The sequence below is a fragment of the Arvicola amphibius genome, chromosome 14, assembly GCF_903992535.2.
Source record: "Arvicola amphibius chromosome 14, mArvAmp1.2, whole genome shotgun sequence".
Taxonomy (NCBI): domain Eukaryota; kingdom Metazoa; phylum Chordata; class Mammalia; order Rodentia; family Cricetidae; genus Arvicola; species Arvicola amphibius.
The window spans coordinates 42,093,858-42,118,625 of record NC_052060.1 but is presented as its reverse complement, the minus strand read 5'-3'; the positions used below and the strand labels follow the sequence as shown (position 1 = coordinate 42,118,625).

The window sequence follows — 24,768 nt, the reverse complement described above, 5'->3', positions numbered from 1 at the left end:
AAACTAGCCAGGCAGGCCTGGTGGCACAATCTATAATCCCAACACTCCCGAGGCAGGAGATGGTGGTATCAAAGCCAGTGTGAGCTGCAGAGTGAGAAGCTGCTTTAGTGAACACAGACCAGACAACTGAACCACAGGGCAGGCTGGGTGGCCGGGTGTAGCTCACAACTCAGTCCGCCACCAGCTTGGAGAATACCTGACCAGAACCCTGACTAACCTTATCAATGGAGTTGCTGGCAGTGCTACTCCAAGTACCCTTTGTTGTGAATTTCAATTCAAATCCATCTTCATACACGGAATGTTACCCCTATCCTGGGTGATTGCTTCTCTCTCCGAGAAAAGGCAAAGAGAAAGTGCTGGCTTCCTATCATACCGCCTTTGGAGCGGACACCAAACAGCTCACAAAGACAACCTTAAAGCTGAAAGAAATCACTCGTGAACGACGCTGTAGTTACTTTGATAAATTCACTTTTAATTTCCTGTACTTCCACTTGTCTCCTGTTCGTGCAGAGCCTATTTTCAGAGTCATGAGCCTCTCACTTGTTACCTGGAAATCGTTGAAAAACATCGCTGGATTTAATCTGCAAAAATCCTCTCAAATTGCCTGTATTGCACCCTAATTATATATTCCTAGTCTCATACTGGGTATAATTGCTGATTTTAATAAGCAATGTCTAGACTAAGAAAATAGCGCTAATGTGTGGTAAACACTTGGTCACTTTTCTTTTACAAAACAAGACAAAAAAATGTAGCTGTCAATTAGAATTCCTCTCCTGTGTCATTAAAGCCAGCTCCTTTCTACCTGTGGCATGCATTTATGGTGGTGTAAAAAATCTCAGGCTGGCACCAACAAACAGCAATGCAGAACTTACAAAAGCATTTCTGTTCTGAAAAATAAAGTGAAACTGGAAATAAATATTTTTCTTTTAAACGTGTCTTCTGTGTATTCATAGTTTCATTTTACTTATTGCTATAAACTAAGGTGTCCTCCCCAAATTCCTATTTTAAAACCTGAACCCCCAGTGTGATGCTGCTCAGAAGTCCGGCTTGGGGAAGCAATTAAGTAACAAAAGGTTCTCTCCAGCTAAGGACCGATGCATTTCTAAAAGATCTGGGTTCTTTCCCTCCTCTTTTCTTAAGAGAGGACACAGCAATGTGCCCCTCCGAATCCCGGAAATCAGAGCCCCATGAGATACAACTTATCTAAGTGCCTTGCCCTCAGCCCCCCTGCCACCCCCCCCCATGCTGGCCTTCACACTAAGCAGCAAATGTCCAGATTTTATAGCCATAGTCTTTTGCAATAGTTATCTGCTATGCCAGTAGGATCTCACAAACCTTTGCTGATTTTAAAAACTACTCTTTTGATTTATACATTTTATTTGATTTGTTTTCCGTCGTTTCAGATGAGGCAGAGTCTATTGAAAGACTCCACTCTTGGGAGCAATCACTAAAGGGGGCTGTTTTCACGAATGTCATTCATAGGAGAGGTGATCATCGAGTCAGCTTCTTTTCCCTTTGAGCAGGAAGAGCCTGCCTTCTCTGCAGGAGTTTCCAGCAGTCACAGGCTCCAGCCTCCATCAATGATGACAGGGTTGCCCGTTACATAGGCAGACTGCAAGGACAAGCACAGGGGACACACAGTTAGTCACGCTGGACCCAGGGTGTATTTTGGACATTTCTTAGGACTGGGATAAACAAAACCTTTGATGCTCATGCTAACAGGAAACCATAACTGAACTGTTTGGATGACTTGGAACAGCTGAGCATCCCATGACCTGGAGCACATGGCCTTGAGCAGATGAGCGGGTCACATCCCGGTACAGTCTGTTTGCCTTCAGAATCGCAGTCTTAAGGAGAGGAGGTACAAAGTACAGAAACAGCACTTGCTCTGTCATTTTATTCTCAAGCTCAGGACCATTCAAAGTCAGGTAACTTTCAGACCACTAACGAGTATTTTTAACATGTCAGTCATTAAGTGGTCCTATTAACAATGGGGAAAAGAGAATGTTTATTAATTGATAAATTCATGAATGCACACTAAATATATATTTTTAAATTATACATAGGCAATCATTATTGCAACACACTAACGGGTCAAATTATACTCCATGCTAGACTCAGATGCCCAATTATGTAGAACACTAAAGGGTCTTAAAGAAATAGTTATTGGCTTCTGTTTGTAAACATTCCTGTTAGGAATAGTTCCTAATGCGAGTTCTCTGCCCACGCAAAAATTTCCAATCAAGCCAAATCAAAGCAAGCCGAATTAAGAAATATCCAGGTTTAATGGGAGTTCTGTGCTCTCGGGTGGCTCCAAGGGGGAACCAGAAAGCCGCAGGAACAGCCCACCGGGAGGAAGGAAAAGGGACTACATGTTCCTCCTCTTTTGGGATATCACTTAAATACCCTGGGGAGTGGTCCTAGTAGTCAGGACCTGGCCTGCTGGGATTTGGAATCCAGACCAGGCCTGGGGGCTGGGATAGATGTGAGGGGCTGGGGCCTACACTCCCAATTTGAAAATTCCATTTCCCAGAGAACTAAAGCTGAAGTCATAGTAGACGTTTAAAAATATCCCAGCTTGCTGGGCAGTGGTGGTGCATGCCATTAATCCCAGCACTCGGGAGGCAGACGCAGGTGGATCTCCATGAGTTTGAGGCCAGCCTGGTCTACAAGAGCTAGTTCCAGGATAGGCTCCAAAGCCACAGAGAAACCCTGTCTCGAAAAAAAAAAACCAAAAAACAATAACAACAAAAATCCCAGCTTGTCTTCTGGACGTGGGCGTGACAAGACCCTTGAAGTCAGGCATCCGCAGCAGCTGAGGAGGGAGGGAGGGGCTGGTAAAGTCCTCTTAGCAAAAGAGCTATTGGCCTTTCATGGCTGCTGGGGGAAAGGATTCGTTCTTTCTTAGTACTGTAGCCACTGGTAGCCCATTCGCATGTAAATACCCCCACACCCACACTTTAGAGAGAGCAACCCCGAGTGTGCTCAGTGGGTCATTCAAAAAAAAATATGAAAGGGGAGGAGACTGTTGAGAAGAAAGGGCTCAAAGGAGATGGGAGAAAGAGAGTAATGGGAGTAAACATACATTATATAGATGTATGAAATTGTCAAAGAATTAAAAAATAAAAAAGTCTATTCACTTAAAATGGATAATAAACTCTCATGTTTGTCTCCTTAGTTTTTTTTCTTTTTTTTCTTTTTTTGGTTTTTTGAGACAGGGTTTCTCTGCAGCTTTTTTAGAGCCTGTCCTGGAACTAGCTTTTGTAGACCAGGCTGGTCTCGAACTCACAGAGATCCGCCTGCCTCTGCCTCCCGAGTGCTGGGATTAAAGGCGTGCGCCACCACCGCCCGGCATCTCCTTAGTTTTAAAGAGATCTGAAGCTGAAAACATTGAAAGAGGCAGAAGAAAATACATTTTTTTTAAATTTAAATACATGAAAACGGTAAAGTGTTTCCTTCAGTAATAATTTTCCTAGCAATTCCCCAGCTTCTAGGAACTGTTGCCAACAGTCTTGAAGAGTGGTACATAAACCATCTCAACCTTTGTGTCTGTCACGATCACCAACCATCTGGGTGGCACTAAGTTACTGTGAATAGGAACTAATACGCAAACCTCCTTCACCCCCCCCCCCCAGAAACGCAGCAGTCCCCCTAAGAGGGGGTGGAGGCTCAGGGGACCCTGGAGGCACACAAACTTCACACACCTGGGGAAGTTACAGCAGGCAGGATTCTCAATGGCTCTGCCCGGCCCTCCTGCTTTAGAGGCAGATACTGCTGGAGGAGGGGGAGATCTGATTGGACCTCTGCCAGTCACCAGTGCCCCAGGGTGATCACAGAGTGATACAGCTCTTTTTGGGGACAGTGGCCTCGGCCGCCTCGGAAGCGTGCTGAGGCTGCTCGTGGCAGTGGCTCCGGGTGGTCTCAGCACGCTTCCGAGGCGGCCGCGGCCGCTGTCCCCAAAGGCGCCCTTGCCTTGCCATTTGAAGTCATCCCTGCCCCTGTTATTAGCCCCTTGCCCACACTTCTGTTAGTGACCCCGGTAAAAATGCACTGGTTCACCAAGTTAAACACTGGTGGTGCAATTGTTATTCTGTCTCTCGTGCATCCAGAACAGAAGAGGATGTTGTTAGGCTCTGTACCTTGTAAGAGTTTTTGCTTTATCAGTCATACACACTGGTCACTGGGGAAGAAATTCGTTATTAAACAACTGTAAAGTCGAAGAGACAGAGTTAGGCATTTCTACACACAATGACAAACAAGAGGGGGAAAAGTCATGGACCCTCTCAATCAGGTCACTAGTAAACTACGACATATACCAACTCTACCCCCAAACACAATTTAAGCTGGTGAGCCTGCTCACACCCTCCTTCAACTCTCACAAGCAAGAGAGTTTTATAAAATTACATTTTATTTGGTGTGTGTGTGTGTGTGTGTGTGTGTGAATGCATGACATGCCAGTGAAGGTCAGAAACCACTTTTGGGAGTTTGTTCTCTCCATTCACCAGGTTGGTGACAGGCTCGAACTTAACGTCATCACGCTGGGCAGCAAGGGTCTTTACCCGTGAGTCATCTCGCTAGCCCAGGAGGTTTTTATATTTAATCAGCGTGCCAATAGCTGTAATTTAAAAAAGCAAATAACTCAAATATGCACTTTAAATTTTTCCCTATTCATGTATGACATTACGCTGAGTCATGTACAGCTGAACGAGGAAGGGCCACTGTCACCGATAGGGGTGGCCTTTCTTTGCGTGAAGGAAATCAGAACTTATTCCTGTCATGTGACGCAGACCACAGACTCGCAGAGCTGTGAAGAGGACGAGCAAATGGCAACCCAGTCTGGTAGAACAACAAACAGGAAAAGAAGTGCTTACTTCATCCGAGGCCAAGTACACACAGAGCAGGGCCACTTCTTCTGCAGACGCAAACCTTCCCGTCTTCTGTCTGTTTAGGAAAGCTTGCAGTGCCTGTGGCCAGAGACAGTTCCAGATGAGAGAGGCAGGCTGGCCTGCGTGTGCCCCTGTTATACCATCAAGGAATCTACAGAGGGACTAGGGTCATCACGTGGGCTAGCCTGCGCAACACCATCAGGAAATCTACAGAGGGACAACGGCCATCAACTAAGGTTGCTGTGACTTTTTCCACCCATGTTACCCAAACTAGTCATGATACACTGAATCTACAGACACTGTGATCAGTAAGAAAGCAACTAGAGTTGGGCATGGTGGCATGACGCCTTTGATCCCTGCACTCAGGATGCAGGGACAGATGGATCTCTGTGAGTTTGAGGCCAGCCTAGTCTACAGAGTGAGTTCCAGGTCAGCCAAGGGCTACACAGAGAAACCTTGTCTCAAAAATGCAAAACAAAAAAGAAAAACCCCAAACAACAACAACAACAAAACAAACACAAATAGAAAGCCACTAGGAATGGCCATCCAGGTCAGTATGGGGAGCTGAGGAAGGAGGGACACAGTGGCAGCCAGTCCGGGATGCACAAGACTCTTCATCTCAGAACAACAGCAAAGCATTAGCAGACATAACATCAAACTGACCATCTCAGCCACTTTCAGCGCACAGCTCGGGGGTAATAGGTACACACACACACCCAGTGTCACGAGAACCAGGCTGCATCTCGCCTTTCATTGTGCAAACTAAACATCTCCCTCTAGTAAGCAGTAACATTCCCCTCTCCCAGGCGTGGTAGCCACCGCTGTACTTTCTGTCTCTATGGATCTACCTACTCTAGACAAGGAACAGGGCATTTCATGTTTTTCAAAAGAAATTTTGGTCAAAAGGTTTGAACACATTCCAGCCGCGATGTATATATACCTCTTTGGGGTCGTCTCTGGCTTGTATTCTTTCTTGCAAAGATGGAGTGTCAACCGTTCCTAAACCAAAGGAGACAGTCACTGTGGTTATATCAATTGAAAAGGGAATTAAACCTTAAACTTCTTTTACTCGTGATAAGCAAGCAGTGAGATCTTTGCCCTTCCACTTAAATGACACTGTGAACTCCCCTGCCTGGCTATTAGGGGTGATAACTTTTATAATGACATCAAAATGCTTTTTAAACACACACACACACACAGTGATTCTCTTGGACACCAGGCTGGGATCCTGGAGGAGTTAACAGGCTTCTTTGACGACACACCATCATGCTGCATTTACTTGCTGATTTTAGATGCATGTTTTTACATGTCATCTCAAGTGATGCCCACACGAGTCTCCAGAGAAGCAGAAAGCAGCAAATCTGAGTTTCACCAGTTTGCCTTAACGATTTCAAACCATTCTTTTCTGCTGTGATGCTCCACGGGGATCCTGGGCTCAACTTCACAGTTGCCACAGACCTCGTCTGTCTGCAAGCTTGTGTGGAACCGTGGCCTTAGGATCTCCATCACGCCCTGCTACACACAGCAGCAATTTCACCTCGGCGGGGTCACTCACCCCTCGGCAACAGTGTGAATCTCCACTTTACTACAGAAGAGACATTCCACTTATCCAATTTACAAAATCTTCCTCATTTTGCGTGTCAATAGCTTACTTAAAGTCCCAACTTCTACCAACTAATGTTCACTCCACGTTATCCATAACAGTCCTCAGAATCCTAGAGCTGTACGTGCTGAACGGGTGTCCTATTTTCTACGGGGCCGCCACTGATAACACGAAATGAAAACCATGTCCTCAGATCAATGCCACTCCACTGGTGTCTGCCGTGCCGTATCTGCATGTGTGGCTGGAACGTGGTGACTCACAACCATGGGCACTACCTGAGGTGCGCTCACTCCTCCTTTGCTTCTGGGACGGCCTCTGTGACTCACAGCTAGTTCCCTGTTCCGGAGTTTAATAACATATTTTCCAAGTCCTGTGAAAATTCTAGCCGTGGACACAAAAACATGTTTGATACCTTTTGCCATTTTTCTCCTGGTAGCCATTCAGATCAGCTGTAGTCAAGAATGAATGTTGAGCCAGGCGGTGGTGGCGCACACCTTTAATCCCAGCACTCGGGAGGCAGAGGCAGGCGGATCTCTGTGAGTTCTAGGCCAACCTGGGCTACAAGAGCTAGTTCCGGGACAGTCTCCAAAAGCTACAGAAGAAACCCGGTCTCAAACCCTCTCCCCCCCCCCCCAAAAAAAAAATGAATGTTGAGAGTGTCCTTTTTCTGTGATGCTTGTGTGGCTGCATTTCCACACCCCGCAAATGACACAGACCATCTTAATCTTGATCTCTGCAGCTCAGACATGAAGGGTATTCAATAGTTTCTCCTGTGTACATCTGTGGCTCCCAACCCAAGAGTCAAATAGACTCTAGGACTTCCCGAATGACACACAGATCTCCAACCAATGGACGCTCTCCATTCTGGCATGCTCATCAGGTGGGCCATCCCAGCTCTGGCTGTAAAGTATTGAAAACCTTAGTCCGGGATATACAGCACTTCTTTTCGGAGTTTAAATTCCTTGGCTTTAACACTTTTCTTATGGCAGTGATGGGAGGAGGCAGTTGTAGCAACCTCTGTTGCCTCTGATTTTTGGACAACGTCCTCTTCTGCCTGTTTCTTTATCTGTGTCAGACACCAGCCCACCTGCAGTGCCAGCAGCCGTGTTATCACCTGTCTCCTACTTCACACCTGTGCCCTTGGAAAGGTCATCACAGACTATTCTCCTGCTCGGTCTGTCTTCTCTGTTCTCTCTCGGCCCCAATAAATCTCTTCCATGAGCTCTGTTGCATGATAAGATCTCCACGACATTCCTTGGCTCTCATTCACCAATTTTATATGAAGCAGAAGCTTCTGCTTTGATAGATCTTCTGTTATCCAGTGCTTTTCAGTGTGTGGTGCACCAGTGTGCGGTTCATCAAAACTGCTCCTCCCCTCCAAGCTGTGAGTCTGGGAATCTCTTTTATTTCAAGCTTTGCGAAACCACCTGTGAATGGTGGCCTGAGATATCTAGGTTTCCGCTGGCACTGTTCGGTGCCCTGTGTTCATTTTGGGTTGGTGGAACCAGAAGGAAGTGCACCTGCAGTGACCTAGAAATGGTCTCTCACCCACTAAGAAAAGTGGTTTTGCTGGGTGTAGTGATGCACACTTCCAATCCCAGTAGCGATGGGGGACAAGCAGGCTGATCCTGTGAGACAGAGACCAGCCTGTTTCACACAGTGAATTCCGGCAGCCAGGAAGCCAGACAAACAACACAGGAAAAGCAGAGCAGTGTTCTTGCTTCTTTGCAGGAGGGTGGCCATGCTACTTTCATAATGGGAGCAAATATTTTGGCTTTGAGAGTCATGTGATCTGTTGCAACCTCTCAACTCTGCCTTTGCAGCAAGAATGGAGTGCATGCATCCAGGTGGGAGTGTCTCCAGTAAGCTTCACTATAAAACAGGCCACAGCATCCTTGATTTAGGAGCCATCCTGGTGTTGTTTGGGACTTTGGCAGATCCCTGTGCTCCATGAGACTCCCCTTTCTCGCTCTCTCTGTTGTCTCATGGGTGTGTTCTCCCCTGATAAGGTCAGCAGGGTCTGCTTTGAAAAACAGATTCTGACAAGTTTAGTATTTCAGCCTCTTAAGTCTAAACTGTCCCTCATATGCTGGATTTTAAATTCCTCACATTGAGGTTTCTTCCCAAGTGACTTGGAACTTTGGTCCATCCAAAGCTGAACTGTTCTCTTCACCGGGCCAAACCTTTACCTTAAATGTCCCTCAATGATGAAAAGAAATTGAACACATGATAAACAAGCTGGTGAAAATGTTGCTTATGGTACCTCATGCAAAGTAAGAAAGGTCAAGTTCGCAGCCCTCCCTGCCCTGCTCACCTGGGCACACACAGTTGCATCTGATGCCCTGCTGGATGAAGTCGGCAGCCACAGACTTTGTGAGCCCGATCACAGCTGCCTTGGTTGCGCTGTACACACATCTGTTTTCCACCCCTGGATGGGAAGGAGTTAGAGACATAGCTTCCTTTAGAAAGGAACACAGCACCATCCCCACCCACCATGTTCACAGTCTTCCCATCAACTCTCTTTTTATTATTTATTTATAATAAAAAAAAAATTGAAATCAGCTTTCCCTTTAAAGAATGACTGGCCTCGGGCTTTCTCTTCTGTAATGACGACAGAGACAGTTCCTGAATGCAGAAAATGCTACCATTATAGGTGGGACCTAACTCAGACTCTGGGGTTGAGATGCCGCACCTAACTCTGTTGCAGCCACCTGATGCTCACTGTCAGGACCGCTGCAGGAAACCCTCGTCCCTCTTTAGATCTTCCTGTGTGAAGAAACAAAACATCCATCTCCCTTGCATTCCGCTCACGTGTATTTCACGCACTTAAGAGGCAGAATGCTGTCTCCGCAGGGATTTCATCTTAAACTCTCACATTCTCTCCATTTTGTCCTAGCCCTTTGGCTTGGCTTCCCTTCCAGGATACAGCTTCCCTGTCTGAGCCGCAGTCTCAGACTCGTGCTCACAGGGATCTCCCACATATGGGGTACTTTGCATAAACCTCGGCTACACTGAAGAATATGGAATCTGGCACTGAATCTGGCAGTGCCCACCTGTAACCTGTGCCCTGCAGAAGCAGAAGTGTGAAAATCAAGGAAGGAAAGGTCAAGTCAGCTTCAGTGACCTAGTGAACTTGAGGCCAGGGACTTCCTGACATGCCATCTATGAGAAGCACAAGACAGAAATTGAGAAATTGTCTTTTTTTTTTTTTTTTTTTTGATTCAAGGGGCATCCAGCTCAGCCTGGACTCAGTATATCATTTTGGATCACTTCAGTGATGAATCTTTTCCTCTCCTAACTCAATTTTCACTTCCATGCATATAGAAGGAATAAAAGGAAAGGCAAAGACAGCAATTTTTAAATTTAATTTGATGAGCAGCACATCCGTACAACAGCCCCGATGACATAAGCTTTAAGATCATTTTTTAAAAAAGCTGTTCTGAATTCTCATGTGAGTTTTAGGAATTTCTGTATGCTTAGTTCTAAAATACACGGCTCATGCAAGTGTGTGTGTGTGTGTGTGTGTGTGTGTGTGTATGTATTTGTGTGAACTCAGTCCCCCGCCACAAGGAAGACGCTAGTACCTTTGATGCTCGAGGCCACAGAAGACATGTTGATAATGTTGCCAGATTTCTGAGCAAGCATCTGCAAGACAAAGTAAACACATCTCTGCTCTGCAGGTGGAAGCACTAACTCACTGGCACATTGTATTGGCTCCTAGCCCACCAGACCCCTTTCTTTGTTTTTCATCTTCTTCTGGAGACAGGCTCTTCTTACAGCCCAGACTGGCCTTGACTTCAAGGTCCTCATACATCAGCCTCACAAGGGCTGGGGTGGCAGGAGTGTACTACCAGGTCAGGTTCAATTTAATTATCTTATTAGCTACTAACTTCAAGGTCCGTGAAACAGTCTTACATAGGAACCTGCAATCTTTGCCCATGCATTGCTGGGTGTCAGTGGCACATCCAAACACCCACTGGCATTCCTAACGCATGCCACCCCCTCCTATGGGTACAATATTATTTGCAAGACCAAGAATGAACCCTGAGCTAAAAGGGCCAGGAGCAAACATCAGTGTGTTCCTGATGGGGGCAGGCAACACTTTATGTGAATTGAAAGACACGGGACATAGTCCCTGCCCACAGTAGACACTCGTCTGATTGCAGAGGCTGATGTAACGAGAAGCCAGCGACAGGGGAGACCTGCAGAGAGCCAAGGAGAGGATGGGGTAGGAAGGGCCCCTCTGGGCTCAGGGGCTGGGGGAATTGCAGAGGAGCTACTGAGGAGGAGAAAAAGAGTTAAAACTATAGTGTCACTCATAGAAGCAGAATACAAAAACCAAGGTGCTTCAAGGAGGAGGTACTAAAAGTGTAAGGTCTCCACGAGGGATTGGGAGGAGGGGATGGGTCTGGCTGGAATGGAAGCCTGGGAGCAATAAGGGTGTAGAGTGGAACCTAGGCCACCCCGAAGAACTTGGGTTGGACCCCTGAAGGCACTGCAGTCATGATGAAGGATCTAAGGTGGAAGAGAAGTGGAACCTTCAATTTGGGGATTACAGAGCTTACTCTGGTGCCAGGAGCGGAGCAGGGGAGGCAGAGGCAGAGGCAGTGGTTTGGAAGAGCGTGGGAAAAGCAGAGTTGTGGAAAGATCCAGGACACAGGTGGAGTGTGCTTGCTTGCTCAGCATCCCGGAGCGTCACCACACCGATAGGGAGGATCAGCAGCACACTGAGAGAGAGCACCAACACGGTAGGATGGCCACCCCTCGCTAAAAGGAGGCAGCATCATGAGGAGGGTCTCTGGTATCTAAAAAGGACACTCCAGTGACTCTCTTGGTACAACTTTCAAATGCAGATGGCAGGGCGCTGGCCTAGATCTGAAGTCATGTGCAAAGAACAATGCTATTAGGAATTTTAATTTGGATGTTATTGATCATTACTCAGATACATGCTTCTGGGTAACAAAGGTATGGGTACCTATGGATGTGTTGGAAGAAGAAACAAGGAGTCGAGAGAACTTCTGCGGTTGGGTACCAGTTTCTCAGCGAAGTCACTTGTCAGATGGAGGCCACAGAAAAGAGAGTAAAGGCAAGAAGAGGGAGCGTGGCAGAGAGTTCAGACAGCTGCTGGGGACAGAACACAAGCTAGAGAACAGGACGTCTGGCGTGTTTGTAACATAACAGAGATCAGTTCACTGTGGTTCTTTCCAGAAACTGATCTTGACAGGCAATGTAAAGGACTTAGAGAGAGAAACATCTCTCCTGTTGGGTGAGTTTCTTTACCAGGGTTTAGAAGAAATGTAGGAAAGGAAAGGAGTTTTGTGACTGCTGGGTCCAGAGCTGGGGTGGCCAAGACCATCTACTTCCGTGTGGTATTTTTCTTACTCTCCATATTCATACTTGGGCTAATTATACCCAAGATCAAAGAGTACAAGACAAAGTGCCAGGCACTGGGCTGTAAAGGCTAAGAGCACACAGGTGGGGCTGAGGTGACCAACCAAGGCAGGGACACAGCAGGCGGAAGCAATATTTCATTTATATGTATCTTTTTGTTGAGATATGGTTTCTTTGAGTAGCCCTGGCTGTCCCAGAACTTGCTTTGTAGACTAGCCTGGCCTCGAACTCATAGAGATCCTCTGCCTTTTAATGCTGGGACTAAAGGTATGTGCCACCATGCCAGGCTACAATGTACCTTTGTACATAATAAAGGGAACCAAAAAGTCAGGCATAACGCCTCCTCTCGGGCCTGCTGTCCAGCACCCAGAAGGCAGAGGAAGACAGATATTTCTGAGTTCAAAGTTAGTCTGGTCTATATGGCAAGTTCTAATATAGTCAGGGACATGTAAGACCCCATCTCAAAAAAAGGGGTGAGATGGGGGTTAATAATGAGGAATAATTATGATGTATAATGATGCAAAAAAAAAAACCCAAAAACCAAAACCCAACAACAACAACAACAACAAAAAACACCAACCCAAGTTTTCAAATCATTTCTTTTCTTATTTGGTTTATCATTTTTTCTTATCTAACATCACCTACTTTTAATACTTAGATAATATACACAGCTCAGTTTAGTATATAGACTGGCGGTGATACAGGCTGTTTCTAGTCTTCTGAAATTCAGGAGTTTCCAGGGCAAAACTCAGGCCTCCATCACCCCAGTGATGCAAATCATATACCCGGCACTCCCACCACCCACTCAGTTCCACCTACTGCTTCCATGACTCTGCGCCCCACCCCTTGTCCGTTTCCAGGCTCTCTCCCAGGGACAGAGCTATGGCGGCTGTCACACCACACCACACTAGGCCCCTCCTGGCTCCCTGGGAAACGGCACTTTTCTGTTGGGGATGACCGTGAAGTGATGGGCCTAGAACAGCTGACTTTCAGGAAACTCAAGCGGAGGATCACTCTTTGAATCTAGTTAGTCCAAGTCAGACCCAGCCCTCCTGTCCCCATTGCCAGAGCTCAGCTCAGTGTGTCATTTCTTGGCATTCTGAGTCACTAGATCCAATGTGTGGCCTCTCTCTGGACTGAGAAATCTGACTCATTTAGTCAGTGTTTGCTAAATGTTTTTATATGAACAACCCTGAGAAGACACAGCCAAGGGGAAAGTCAATAAAATGCAGACCCAAAGACCAAAGACATCCCCCAAATTTTGCCAGGATGGATCTTCTCTTCTAGAGAGCCCAGCATTCTGCAATTAGTCTTCTTACACTATTTCCAACTTGGTCTCTACCTCTTGGACTGGTTTTGCAAGCTAGGAATGGTTTGCTGCACATTTATCTGTAAACAAAAGTCTTCTGTCGTTATTCCTATGTTTTGACCAAATGACCTTTCAGATCTACATGGGTTTTACATCCTGGAAATTTTTAACCTGGTAAATGCACATCATTGTTAATGATACAGAAAAATCCCTGGATAGCCGGGGCTGGAAGTGACGTGAAATGTGTCTTCCTCATCCTTAGAGGAATGAGACACACAACGAGAAGGGGCAAGTGCCACCTCCTAGGACGTACAGCCTAGCAGTTCAGCGTGTGTTTAGGGATTCAAGTGCCGGTGTCGGAGACCAGGAGTCAAGGGCAGTGTCATCTTTCCCACTAAAACTAGGCTGTGCTGTGAAGCCCCCACCTGGGCTCAAAGCTCCCAAGTGTTGAGATGACAGGTGTTTGCCCTGCGCCTGTACAGAAGCCACTCTAAACAAGTGGTGCCAAGTCCTTCTGATTCTACCCTCCAGTCACGGATACTGTTTCTAAAGACAAAAATGTATTTTGTCATCGTTAGGATCATGAGCTTATGATCTGGCATGGATGTCTTAAAAAGCTAAATACTTAACTTCTACCTGCACTGTGCCTCGCACCCACTCCTGTCTTAGCCTCTGCTTCAGACCTGCAGCAGGCTGGGGTTGCACACGAGTGGGCTATGTGTAGCTGCCATTTTCTTTCGACCATCAACCAGCTCCCAATTAAAGAGACTTATTATTAATTATGAACACTTGGCCTTAGCTTAGGCTTGTTCCACTAGCTCTTTTACCTTTAACGTTTTTTTTTCTATTCATCTACCTTTTGCCTTGGGGCTTTTCCCCCTATCTTTCATTCTGTATGTCCTACTTTCCTGCTTCCTCTGCATCTGGATGGCTGACCCCTGGCATCTCTTTGTCTTTCTTCCCTGACCCTAAATTCCTCCTCTGAATTACTCTCCCTGCCTGGAAGTCCCACCTATACCTCCTCCCTCACTATTGGCCATTCAGCTTTTTATTAGACCAATCAGGTGCCTTAGGCAGGCAAGGTAAAACAGCAACACATCTTTGCATAGTCAAACAAATATTCTGCAACATAAGCAAATGCAACATATCTTTACATAGTTAAACAAATGCAGCTCTTCTTTTTCATAGTTAAACAAATATTCTGCAGTAGATATGTGTGCTGCTCTCTGGGCCCTAGGTTTCTCCTTCATTTCTCCCTCCCTCCCCAATCCTATACTAAGTGTTGGTCTTCAACAAATACATTAAGGTCCCAAACAACATCTATAGACTTTAAAAAGGTAACAGTTTTACTTACATGTGTCTACTCATTTTACAGGTTTACTTTATTTTTATTCAAGTGTCCGTGTTTCTGTGAGGGCACACTACATGTATATGGATGCTCCAGAGACCAGAAGAGGATCTTGAATGCTGTAGGTTGCAGTCACTACAGGTAACTGAACTCATGCCCTCTGGAAAAGCAGCAAGTGCTCTTAACCACTGAGCCATCCTCCTGCCTGGAAACATACTTTTGAGGGAACAGTGAGTCCACTATTATGTGGACTGACCAAAGATTCTCTTAAAGCACTAATCAAGTACTCCAAAGCAGACCTTCAAGCTGGGCATGGTGGTGCACACCTTTATTCCCAGCACTTGGAGGGAGAGGCAGATGGATTTCTGTGAGTTCAAGGCCTGCTTGGTCTACACAGTGAGTTCCAGGACAGTCAGGGCTACGCATTAAGAGCGGGTTTTTTTTTTTGGGGGGGGGAGAATGTATATCTTCATTGGAGCTGAACGGGTTCTGTCTTCTGTCAGGCGCATTCACTGTCTGTTCCTATTGGTTTAAAAACTCATGCCTGGTCAGGGTCACACATCTTCAATACTTACACCCTACCAGAGCACCCGGAAGAGTTCTTCACTCTAAAGGCACATAATGATATGTTTGAAAAGGAAAATGTAGGTTGGACATGGTGGTGCACATCTTTAATCCCAGCATTGGGGAGACAGCGACAAGCAGATCTCTGTGAGTTCAAGGCTAGCCTCCTAGTCACCAGCCAGGGTCACATAGTGAGACTGTGTCTCAGACAAAAAGAAAGGGGCTGGAGAGATGGCTCAGTAATTAAGAGCATTGGCTGCTTTGATGCCTGTAACTCCAGTCCCAGGGGATCTGATGCTTTCTTCCGGTCTCTGGGAATACACAGATATACATGCAGGTAAAACATATAAAATATTAAAACAAAATAATTTTAAAATAGAAAAAAATGTAAGTCTTTGAGGTGGAAAATAAGCCCTGGGGCATAAGCACCTTGACAGTGTGCTCAGACCCAGAAGGGTGAGTGACTGGGCTTCATAAACTGACCGATCACTCGCTTGTTGCATGAGCCTGGGCTCCTTTCCTCCCGTCTCAGGTTTGCCCTGTGTGTAGTCAGCTGCTGTGATGAAACTTCACTGACCTCACGGGACTATTCTGCTGCTGCAAGAAGCCAGTCCATTGCTTCCTTTCGTTCTCTCTGAGAATTCCAGTTTGCCAGTGAGGTCAACGAGGGCCTCGCTGTTACCCTAGCTCCTTGTCCACGTGGTACCCATAACCACCCCAATTTATATCACATGTCAATCGAGTTTCTCACCCCTCCATAAAGGGACTCTCTTCAAAAAAGAACTTTGTTAAGTTCCTTGGCGGGTCTGGCATGTTGAAATGCTTAATCAATATTCCCTGAATGTAAGAACTGGAAAGTTAAACAGATTAATCTCCATAAACTGCCTTGCTATAAAGGCTCAGTCCACATTGGTCAACGTGCTAGCCATGATCGCACTCAAATACACATGCGTGCATATCATTACACATCAAATACACATTACACATCAAATACACATGCGTGCATATCGTCTGTGGACCCAATGGGAAAGATGGCGCCCAGCTTATGCTGTCTGTCCTCTTACTTTGGGAAGGAATGCCTTGATCATCAGGTACATGCTGCGGACGTTGAGATTCATTGAGAAGTCCCAGTCTTTTTCCTCACAATCCAGGATGGTCCCATGGTGGACAAAACTGAACGAGCGATTAAACAGAGGGAAAAAAAAAACACGATTAAAGACTCACCAGGAAAGTACTTGCTGGCATGCCCTGTGGACAACCCCTAGGGTTATAAGAATGAGACAACACACACACACACACACACACACACTCCTGCGATTAAAACCTTTTTCTAAACCAAATGGTGGTGGCACGTGCCTTTAATCCCAGCACTCGTGAAGCAGAGTCAGGTGGATCTCTAATTTCGAAGCCAGACTGGTCTACAGAATGAGTTCCAGGACAAACAGTTACCCAGAAAAACCCTGTTTTCAAATAAAACAAACGACAAGGAGAAAACCCTCAATGTCTTCTAATCTATTTAATGATGACTTCTGTTGTCAAGTACAAGTTAGACCATCGTCCCTTTTCCTTTTTAAGACTTTATACAAGTCAAACTTAGTGCAATTTAATGTATTATATTTGTAAGAATGCCAACATTTTTACATGAAAACATCCTTTTTCAGGGGCTGGTGAGATGGTTCAGAGGATAAAGATGCTGGTCTTTAACCCCGATAACTACATCTCTGGTACTCACAAAGTGGAAGTAAAGAGCCAGCTCCAGCTGGTGCGTGCACACACACACACACACACACACACACACACACAAATGTTAAAAATAAAGAAAGGAAGAAAGAAAAAGAAAAAGAAAAAAAGAAATCATTCTTTCGAAAGAACAAGGCAGGAACTGCCAAATATAAGAATCTCTATACCAAGGGCTTTGGAAACTCCAGTGCTTAGAAACAGAAAGGGAACAAGGACAAGTGGTTCCATCTGATTCCCGTTTCCAGGGCAACAGTGCCCTCAGGTGGCATAGGCTAAAGTTCTACAGGGAATTCAAAACTGGCAAGACAATCTGTGCATCCCCTTATCAGTGTAGCAGAGCAACATTGTAGCTGTTTGTGTCTGGCACAGTGCACAAAGGAGAAGAACAGACAGATCCTAAATCAACCCCTTGCAAGTCATTCTTCCTCAAGGGAGCTTCCTGAACATGGCATCCTTACAGACTCGGTCCTCTGGACTGCGACTTTGTAGTTAAATATAAGATGTAGTCGTAAACAATTCTCATGTACTACGGGATTTCTGGTTAGTCACTCGGTAAGCTTCCTCTAGCAAGAACCACACACAGTCTCCTGCATCTTCCGCAATGCTGAAGCCTGAATGGATGCTCAAAATCCAATTACTATGTCTCCAGATACAGCCTTGTAGAAGGACAAGCAGATCATTTACAAAAGGAAACATCAGAAACCACTGCTTTGCTTAATTTACATATCTTGCATCAGTGCCCACTCCCTTCCTTAGCTTTACTTGTCTGTGGGCCCCAAGTTCATGTCAAACGACATAGTTGTCTCATTTACTGAATCGTCCAGTGATGTGCGACATCAAGCCTGACTTCCCGAGGAACATGCTGTGGTTTGTCAATTAATCTTTCTTTCATACGACCAACAGTCATTTAATAAGACCATAGAAAACGTTCTCAGAGAGAAATCGAAAGTTTACAGTTACCCAGCAACATTGAAGAGCACATCGATTTTCTCGACTTCAGAGGCAAACTGATCAATTTGCTTTTTCTTCGTGACGTCAAGGACCCGAGTTTGGATACCTGAAGAATTAAAGTAAAAGGCGGTATTTACAAAGAACCCGTGAACTACATAACCTCCAGGATTTGGCTGCTTGGCGGCGTGGAATGCGAATAACGTAGCATTTCCATTTAGGCGGCATACGACTCATAGCCATCAAAGGAGTGTCGATAATTTGCACAGATCTCAGGCCAGAGACACGGCTCAGTGGCTAACGCTTACTGCTCCATCAGAGGACTGGAACTCACATCCCAGCCGCCACAGCAGGTGACTCACAGATGCCTGTAACTCCAGCTCTGGGGGATCTTACGTCACCTTCTGGCCTCTGCGGTACTCACATATACACGTGCTCACACACACAGATAAAAAATAGATCCTCACAGAGATCCGCCTGCCTCTGCCTCCCGAGTGCTGGGATTAAAGGCGTGCGCCACCACCGCCCGGCTTAGGACAGGCTCCAAAGCTACAGAGAAACCCTGTCTCGAAAAACCAAAAAAAAAAAAAAAAAAAAATAGATCCTCGAACTCACAGAGATCCGCCTGCCTCTGCCTCCCGAGTGCTGGGATTAAAGGCGTGCGCCAGGACAGGCTCTAAAAAAGCTGCAGAGAAACCCTGTCTCGAAACCCACCCCCCCCAAAAAAAAAGAAAAGAAAAAATAGATCCTTAGAAACGTCTCCTAAAGGTGTACAAATCTTAAAGGGTCATCTTCCGCCCCTCAGTAAATACCTGTTAGAGTCCACAGCAGTTAAGAGCACCTGGATTTGATTCTTGGAACCCCTGCTATCAACCTTCTGTGACTCCAGTTCAAGAGGCTCCATCGCCCTCTTCAGGCCTCCATGGGTATTGCACCCACTTGGGGAAGTACCCCATCCACACACATCAAATAAAAATTAAAAATTCGTAAAAAAAAACCCAGCTCTGTGTTATACAGTGGGTTCTACTTTTCATGAAATGTCCCTATGTTCCTTCCAGCAATATAAAACTAATAACGCAACAAACAGAAGAACAACGGATTCCCACCTGCCGCTTAACTTTTAAAGGGACTACGAACATTTTTGCAAGAACACAAGACGGTCATACTATGTTCTGGGCACAAGGCTGCTCCAGAGCAGCCAGAGGCAGCAGCGAAGCCGTCATTAATAGTTAACCTGACAGCTGTTAGTTCTCACAGACCTTTGTAATCGGGAGCAAAGACCCCTCAACAGGTTGTGCAACAGGAAACCTTAAGTTGGTCCCTTCAGATTTCCTCCTTCCGCTTCGGCCTAATAGCAGACTATTTTCTGCAGATCACGGAACACAGACTCGATACGAAAAAGTCAGACTCCAAGAGACGGGAGTCTGGAGCGGCTCCCAATGTTTCCTTTCAATGCTTGGCGTCTTTGTTTTCTGATACCGGGCTGATGCCGAACCGGCAGGCAGGTTGCTCACCTGGGTAATTTTCCAGCTCCTGGAGCTTGGATTCGTTGATATCTGTGGCTATGACTTTGGCTCCTTCTCTTGCAAAAGCCTGCCAGAAATAAAATACGAATCGGTCCTTTGCTTACTGGGAAAACATTTTTCGTTTTTATTGTGTTTCTGATAAAATAGGTGGAATTTTCATCTACATAGTCTCGTTTCCGCTTACCCCACCATCATTATTTTATTAGTCATTAGAGCAGCGCAGTATACACTGTATTTTGCATCTGACTTTGTCTTTTTTATTATCAAACAATACAGTATTTAAAAAAACAACAAAAAAAAACTCTAACTCAAGGCTGGAGAGATGGTTCGTAAAAGCTGCCTACTCTTCCAGAGGACCTGGGTTTGGTTCCCAGCACCCATAACGGCTCACAATTGTCTGTGTCTCCAACTCCAAGAGATCTGATAACCTCTTGTGACCTCGGCAGACACCAGGCATGCCCTCAGCATACATATATACATATAGACAAAGCACTCTACATAAAATAAATATAAATAAATAATAAATGTTTTAAAAACCCACAAACCCTAACTCAGAGCTGGGTGTGTTAGCACACGCCGTTGATCCCAGCACTTGAGAAGCAGAGGCACATGGGTAGAGGGATCTCTGTGAGTTTGAGGCCAACATAGTTTGCTGAGTTCTAGGCCAGCCAGGACTACATAGTGAGACCCTGTTTCAACAAGCAACACTGCAATACCTGTTTTTAAAATAATGCCGCTATTCTGCGATGAGACCCTATCTATGTTCTATCTATGTTTTTACTTTTTTTTTTATCTATTTGTTTATTGTGTAAGCGTTTGTTTGTGTGTGGGCATGTGCCACGGTATGGATATAAGAATCATTTTCTCCTTCCTCTTTCCAGGGGTCAAAGTTAGGTCTCAGGGCTTGGGTGACAGTGCCTTTACCTGTGGGACCAGCTCCATGACCTCCTTGGGCCACTTGTGAGCAACGAGTACAGAGGAAAACAGGACGTTTACCTCCAGGGACTCCAGCAGCGATTTTATAAACGCCAGTCACAGACAGCGATGTATTCCTACTGCAGTGTTAGGTAGCAGGGTGATGAGGGAGAAATTGAGGTACCTCAGCAAAAAAAACGAGCCGAAAGTTTTTATAACTCTCGGGTCTTAACCTTGAACTGACTGACGCAGTGGCAGAGAGCTACGTGCACTGTAGAGTCAAGTCAGCGCCTCGCGATGCAAATAAACCGGGACCGAGGAGTATGATTCCCGGTCAAAGGTCTCTAAGTAAGCCCAAGGAATTCCTTCCTTCTTCTTAGTCAAGGACTTTTCTTTTGAACTTAAGATATGTGGGCTGGCAAGATGGCTCAGTGGATAGGGGCACTTGAAGAAACTCCCGCACCGTGGGGACTCCCAGTGGGGGCTCCCTCACAGACCCTGGTTAGGCACAAACCACATCCAAACACCTGGTTTTACAGAGAGATCCTTTATTAAGCAGGGAAGAAAAGTTTAACTGTCTGCTTTCTGAGTAAGGCAGAAAAACAGCAGCAAATGCCTTTGCAGGTGTATTTTTTCTCTCTCTGTAGCTTGGAACCTGTCCTGGAACTCACTCTGTAGATCAGGCTGGCCTCGAACTCACAGAGATCGGCTTGCATCTGCCTCCCGAGTGCTGGGATTAAAGGTGTGCACCATCACGGCCTGGTGCAGGTATAATTGTTAAGAAGAAAAAATAGGGGAGGTCTATGTCAGAATGGGGGGGGTGTAGGTTTTGATTGGGCTCGCTAATTAGGTGAACCAAATGAGGCCTTTCATTGCTGGACCTTGACAGCCAGCCTCGGGAGGAAGAAGTGGCCAAACAAGGGCTAATAAGGGAATTAATTGGTGGCTAGCGTTAGGGAGGTAATCTACAGTTTGCGAGGGAGAGGGAAGGGGGAAAGGCCAGGCAAGGCCTGCCAGCTCCTGTTGGCCAAACCTGGGCTTGCTAGAGCTTTTTGGCACTCACTACACAAACCTAGAAACCTGAGTTCAACCCTGGAATCCATGGCAAAGAGAAAGAGTAAAACCAATCCCACAGGGTTGTCTTCTGATTTCCACACTCGCATCCTGGTGCATGTGCTACCACTGCTACATACACTGTACACACATGCACATACATGCACACACATGCACATACATGCACACACTGCACACACTGCACATACATCATACACCATACACCCCCCTCACCCCCCACACACTGCACACACATACACCATACATCACACACATACACCACACCCATCACACATACACACCACACATACACATACTGCACACACATACAGCATACACCACACCCACCACACACACACATACACACTGCACACACATACACCATACACACATACCACACACACACTCACACACCACACACACACAACACAGCACATACATACATACACCATACACACACACCACACACATACATACCATACACTACACAGCACACACATAGAAGCACACATGCACACACCATGCATGCATACACTAACGAACAGGAAAAGACAGAAGTACTAAAGGTAAGAACAGCAGTGAGAGGCCGCAAACACAGCTCAGTGGCAGGCGTGTGCACTTAGCCAGTGAGCTTAGCGTGTGTGCTTAGCGTGTGTGCTTAGTGTGTGAGCTTAGCATGTGCGCTTAGTGTGTGCACTTAGAATGTGAGCTTAGCGTGTGCGCTTAGTATGTGTGCTTGGCGTGTGCGCTTAACGTGTGAGCTTAGCGTGTGCGCTTAGCATGTGAGCTTAGCGTGTGCGCTTAGCGTGTGAGCTTAGCGTGTGCGCTTAGCGTGTGAGCTTAGTGTGTGCGCTTAGTGTGTGCGTTTAGCATGTGAGCTTAGCGTGTGTGCTTAGCGTGTGCGCTTAGCCTGCTTGAGGTCCTGGGTTCCAAGCTGCAACAAGAAAGAAAAATAAGGAGAAAACCAAAGCAAGGGAAGAAGAAAGACAGGGAAGAGGAAGAGAAACCAGCAAACGAAAAGGAAATAACCTCGGCGCCAGTCTGCACACTGTGAAAGTAAGCCACAGCGGGCGCGAACTTACTAAGGCCGACGCCCGGCCGATCCCTTGAGCGGCAGCCGTCAGGACAATGACTTTGCCTTCCAGTCGGCCCATGGTAGTGAAAGACTCGGATAAATCCAGACCCCTCTAGCAGAAAGAACAGAGCCAAAAATCTAGCAGGGAGAGAAGAACCAAAAATCTAGGTTAGTCGGTTCAGTGACTCTGTTTCAGGAACTAGCTGACTATAAAGTTAGATTATAATCTTGAGAAACGGGGAGTTACCCCCTTGTAATGATCACTGGTATTTTCAGAATTTTCCAATGATCACGGAATTTTCCAACCCTACCCCCTTTGGGTTGTGGTTTCTTCCCTTACATACTCCCCCTCTCCCAGCTACTCGGGGTGGAACTCCTCTACCCCTGCGTGGGAAATGAGTTTCAGCCCCAGTGCACTGGTTCCTGTCCTGTCAATAAACCTCGTGTAATTGCAGCAAGGACGGTCTCTCTTCAGTTCCTGGGGGGGTCATGTTATCCCGAGACTTGAGTGAGAGTCTCCGCACTCAGGGGGTCTTTCAGTGGAATCTGCAGCTTAATCCAAAGACACAGCCTTGAATGACCCACATGCAAACCAGCTGTGCAGGTGGTAAGTGATATCTAAAATGAACACATAGACTTGCTTCTTTAAGAACATGGAGGAAGGGCCTCTGTCCACACTGCCCACCACTCAGTGCTCAGGAGGGCTTCCCCTAGATGCGTCCCTAGCTCAGAAGCGCACAGCGCAGCCCACGGAGGACATGACTGGTGAGGGACACCGGGCCGGAGTCCAGCTTTTGCCTCCTTCCCATCCTCTAACGTTGAGACCAGAGAGCTCCCCTTTCCCTTGCTGTCCCCACTGCCTGGCCCACGTTTTGTCGTCATTTCTGCCTGTCCTTGCTGTTTGGGACAGTTTTTTAGTTTCTCCTTTGAAAACTGTTAACCTGGCTCACACTGTTTTGAAAAGTGCCAGCCAGCAGTTTCCTGGAGCCTCAGTAATCAGCATTCCAGGATGAAAATCCCTTGTCTTCTTAGACTTTTCCCCCACCCCCGCCTTCCCTCCCATACCCGCCACCCCCCAGACCCTCTGAAAATGTGGTCAGAGGAGATGCTGATTCCATCCATCACCTGACACTATTGACAAATCTCCTTATTACTTGCTCACTACTGGCAAAGGCACAAAGGAAAACACTTCAACCTCCTCTCTGTTTTTCCATCTAAGTCCCACAGCAGCTACCTCACAGAGGGTGGGCTCAGAAAATAAAAGCCTTCATTGTCTTGAGTCACCTGTTCTCTCCTCTGCAAACTTCTGCTGAGTCACAGAGGCAGACGCTTGAGGTTTATCCTTGTCCCTTGAAAAGATTTCACAGTAGGTCTTAAGATTCATTGACCAGAAGGACTGGAAAATCAAATCACAGCCCACACCTTCTTTTTGTACGGGGTATGGGGGGTCTGTCTCCATTCTGAAGGCAGGACCACTATGCTGTGTTGTCTGGAACCTGACCTGCCCCAACTCATGACCCTGACTTGTTTTTTGGAAATATCCAAACCCTCCCAATAATTATAGTGACCACATGGGGACCATATGGTGATGGCTGCGGGATTTTCGAGATTATTCTGTACTTACTGTTTCGTTGTCTTCTGTAAACCTGCCTTGCAAGTCCTCGCGACTTTGCTCCTTAAAAGGGTCCTAAGAAACAGACTCAGGGCTGCGCTCCCTTTAACCAGGTTTAGGAGGCAGCCACTGGCTGGTTCTCAGAGTAACACCCTGGATTTCTGGTAGGAGAGGCTCAGAGCACTTTCAGGAATTTCAAATATTTTTCACGAGCCAAAGTTTACTTAGGACAGATACTGGAAAAGTTCTCTTTCTTTAGCTATTTTCAAATACAAACACATACAGGAGGGTTTCCAACTCCCTTAAGGAGTTATCCCATCCTATAAGGCGATGAGGAGAACAAGGCCCCACAAGTTCCACGTGTCATTCCCCCAGAGTTTGGTTATAAACCATTGGAAAAATCTTACTTTTGAATAGCGAGTCCACACAGTCCTCCAGATTCCTTCAGAAGACAGACTTTAGATCTCTGTGCAGAAGTCACATGCAGGTTAAATGCATGCTGGGAGGTGGAGTTCAGGCTCCTCCGGAGGACTCTGAGAATTCCAGTTTTGTGAGCTTTTAAACGAGGCTTTGCAACCAGCTGCGTACTTTAGATGTGTCCATGCTGCCATCTAGTGGACAGAGCATCGAACTACTAATGCCAAACAGGAAGTCTTGTCTTTTGTTTGCACCTATTACTGAGCCAGAGAGCCTGAATGTCCAGGAAACGGCTGGTAGAAGACGGTAGGACAGCATGCCAGGAACCCAAGGCACTGTACCCCCTAGTTGTCCTTTTCCTGAATCCAGACTGTTTTGAAG

At 46.3% G+C, this 24,768-nt stretch overlaps 1 protein-coding gene across 3 annotated transcripts; it reads right to left on the bottom strand.

Moving 5' to 3' along the window:
- Window positions 1–1,357: 1,357 nt before the first annotated feature.
- Window positions 1,358–24,516, bottom strand: Bdh2 (3-hydroxybutyrate dehydrogenase 2). 3 transcript variants are annotated; one of them, XM_038311313.1, is made up of 10 exons: window positions 24,378–24,516; window positions 22,366–22,496; window positions 19,304–19,382; window positions 17,802–17,898; window positions 16,166–16,274; window positions 10,074–10,134; window positions 8,804–8,917; window positions 5,827–5,885; window positions 4,872–4,964; window positions 1,358–1,612 (listed from the first exon to the last, which is right to left on the bottom strand). In XM_038311313.1, exons 2-10 carry the CDS (start codon window positions 22,435–22,437, stop codon window positions 1,559–1,561), a joined length of 738 nt encoding a protein of 245 aa, XP_038167241.1. In that variant the 5' UTR covers window positions 22,438–22,496; window positions 24,378–24,516; the 3' UTR covers window positions 1,358–1,558. The 3 variants fall into 3 exon arrangements, with proteins under 3 accessions (XP_038167241.1, XP_038167242.1, XP_038167243.1); XM_038311314.1 differs by having other exon boundaries at window positions 22,366–22,522; window positions 24,378–24,502; XM_038311315.1 differs by lacking the exon at window positions 24,378–24,516 and adding an exon at window positions 23,983–24,046.
- Window positions 24,517–24,768: the final 252 nt, after the last annotated feature.

Coding starts and splice junctions, on each gene's coding strand:
- Bdh2 (XM_038311313.1), bottom strand. CDS start 22,437: ATGGGCCGACTGGAAGGCAAAGTCATTGTCCTGACGGCTGCCGCTCAA. Junction 17,899..19,303: donor GGAGCTGGAAAATTACCCAG/GTGAGCAACCTG, acceptor TTAATTCTTCAG/GTATCCAAACTCGGGTCCTT. Junction 16,275..17,801: donor GTGCTCTTCAATGTTGCTGG/GTAACTGTAAAC, acceptor TCGCTCGTTCAG/TTTTGTCCACCATGGGACCA.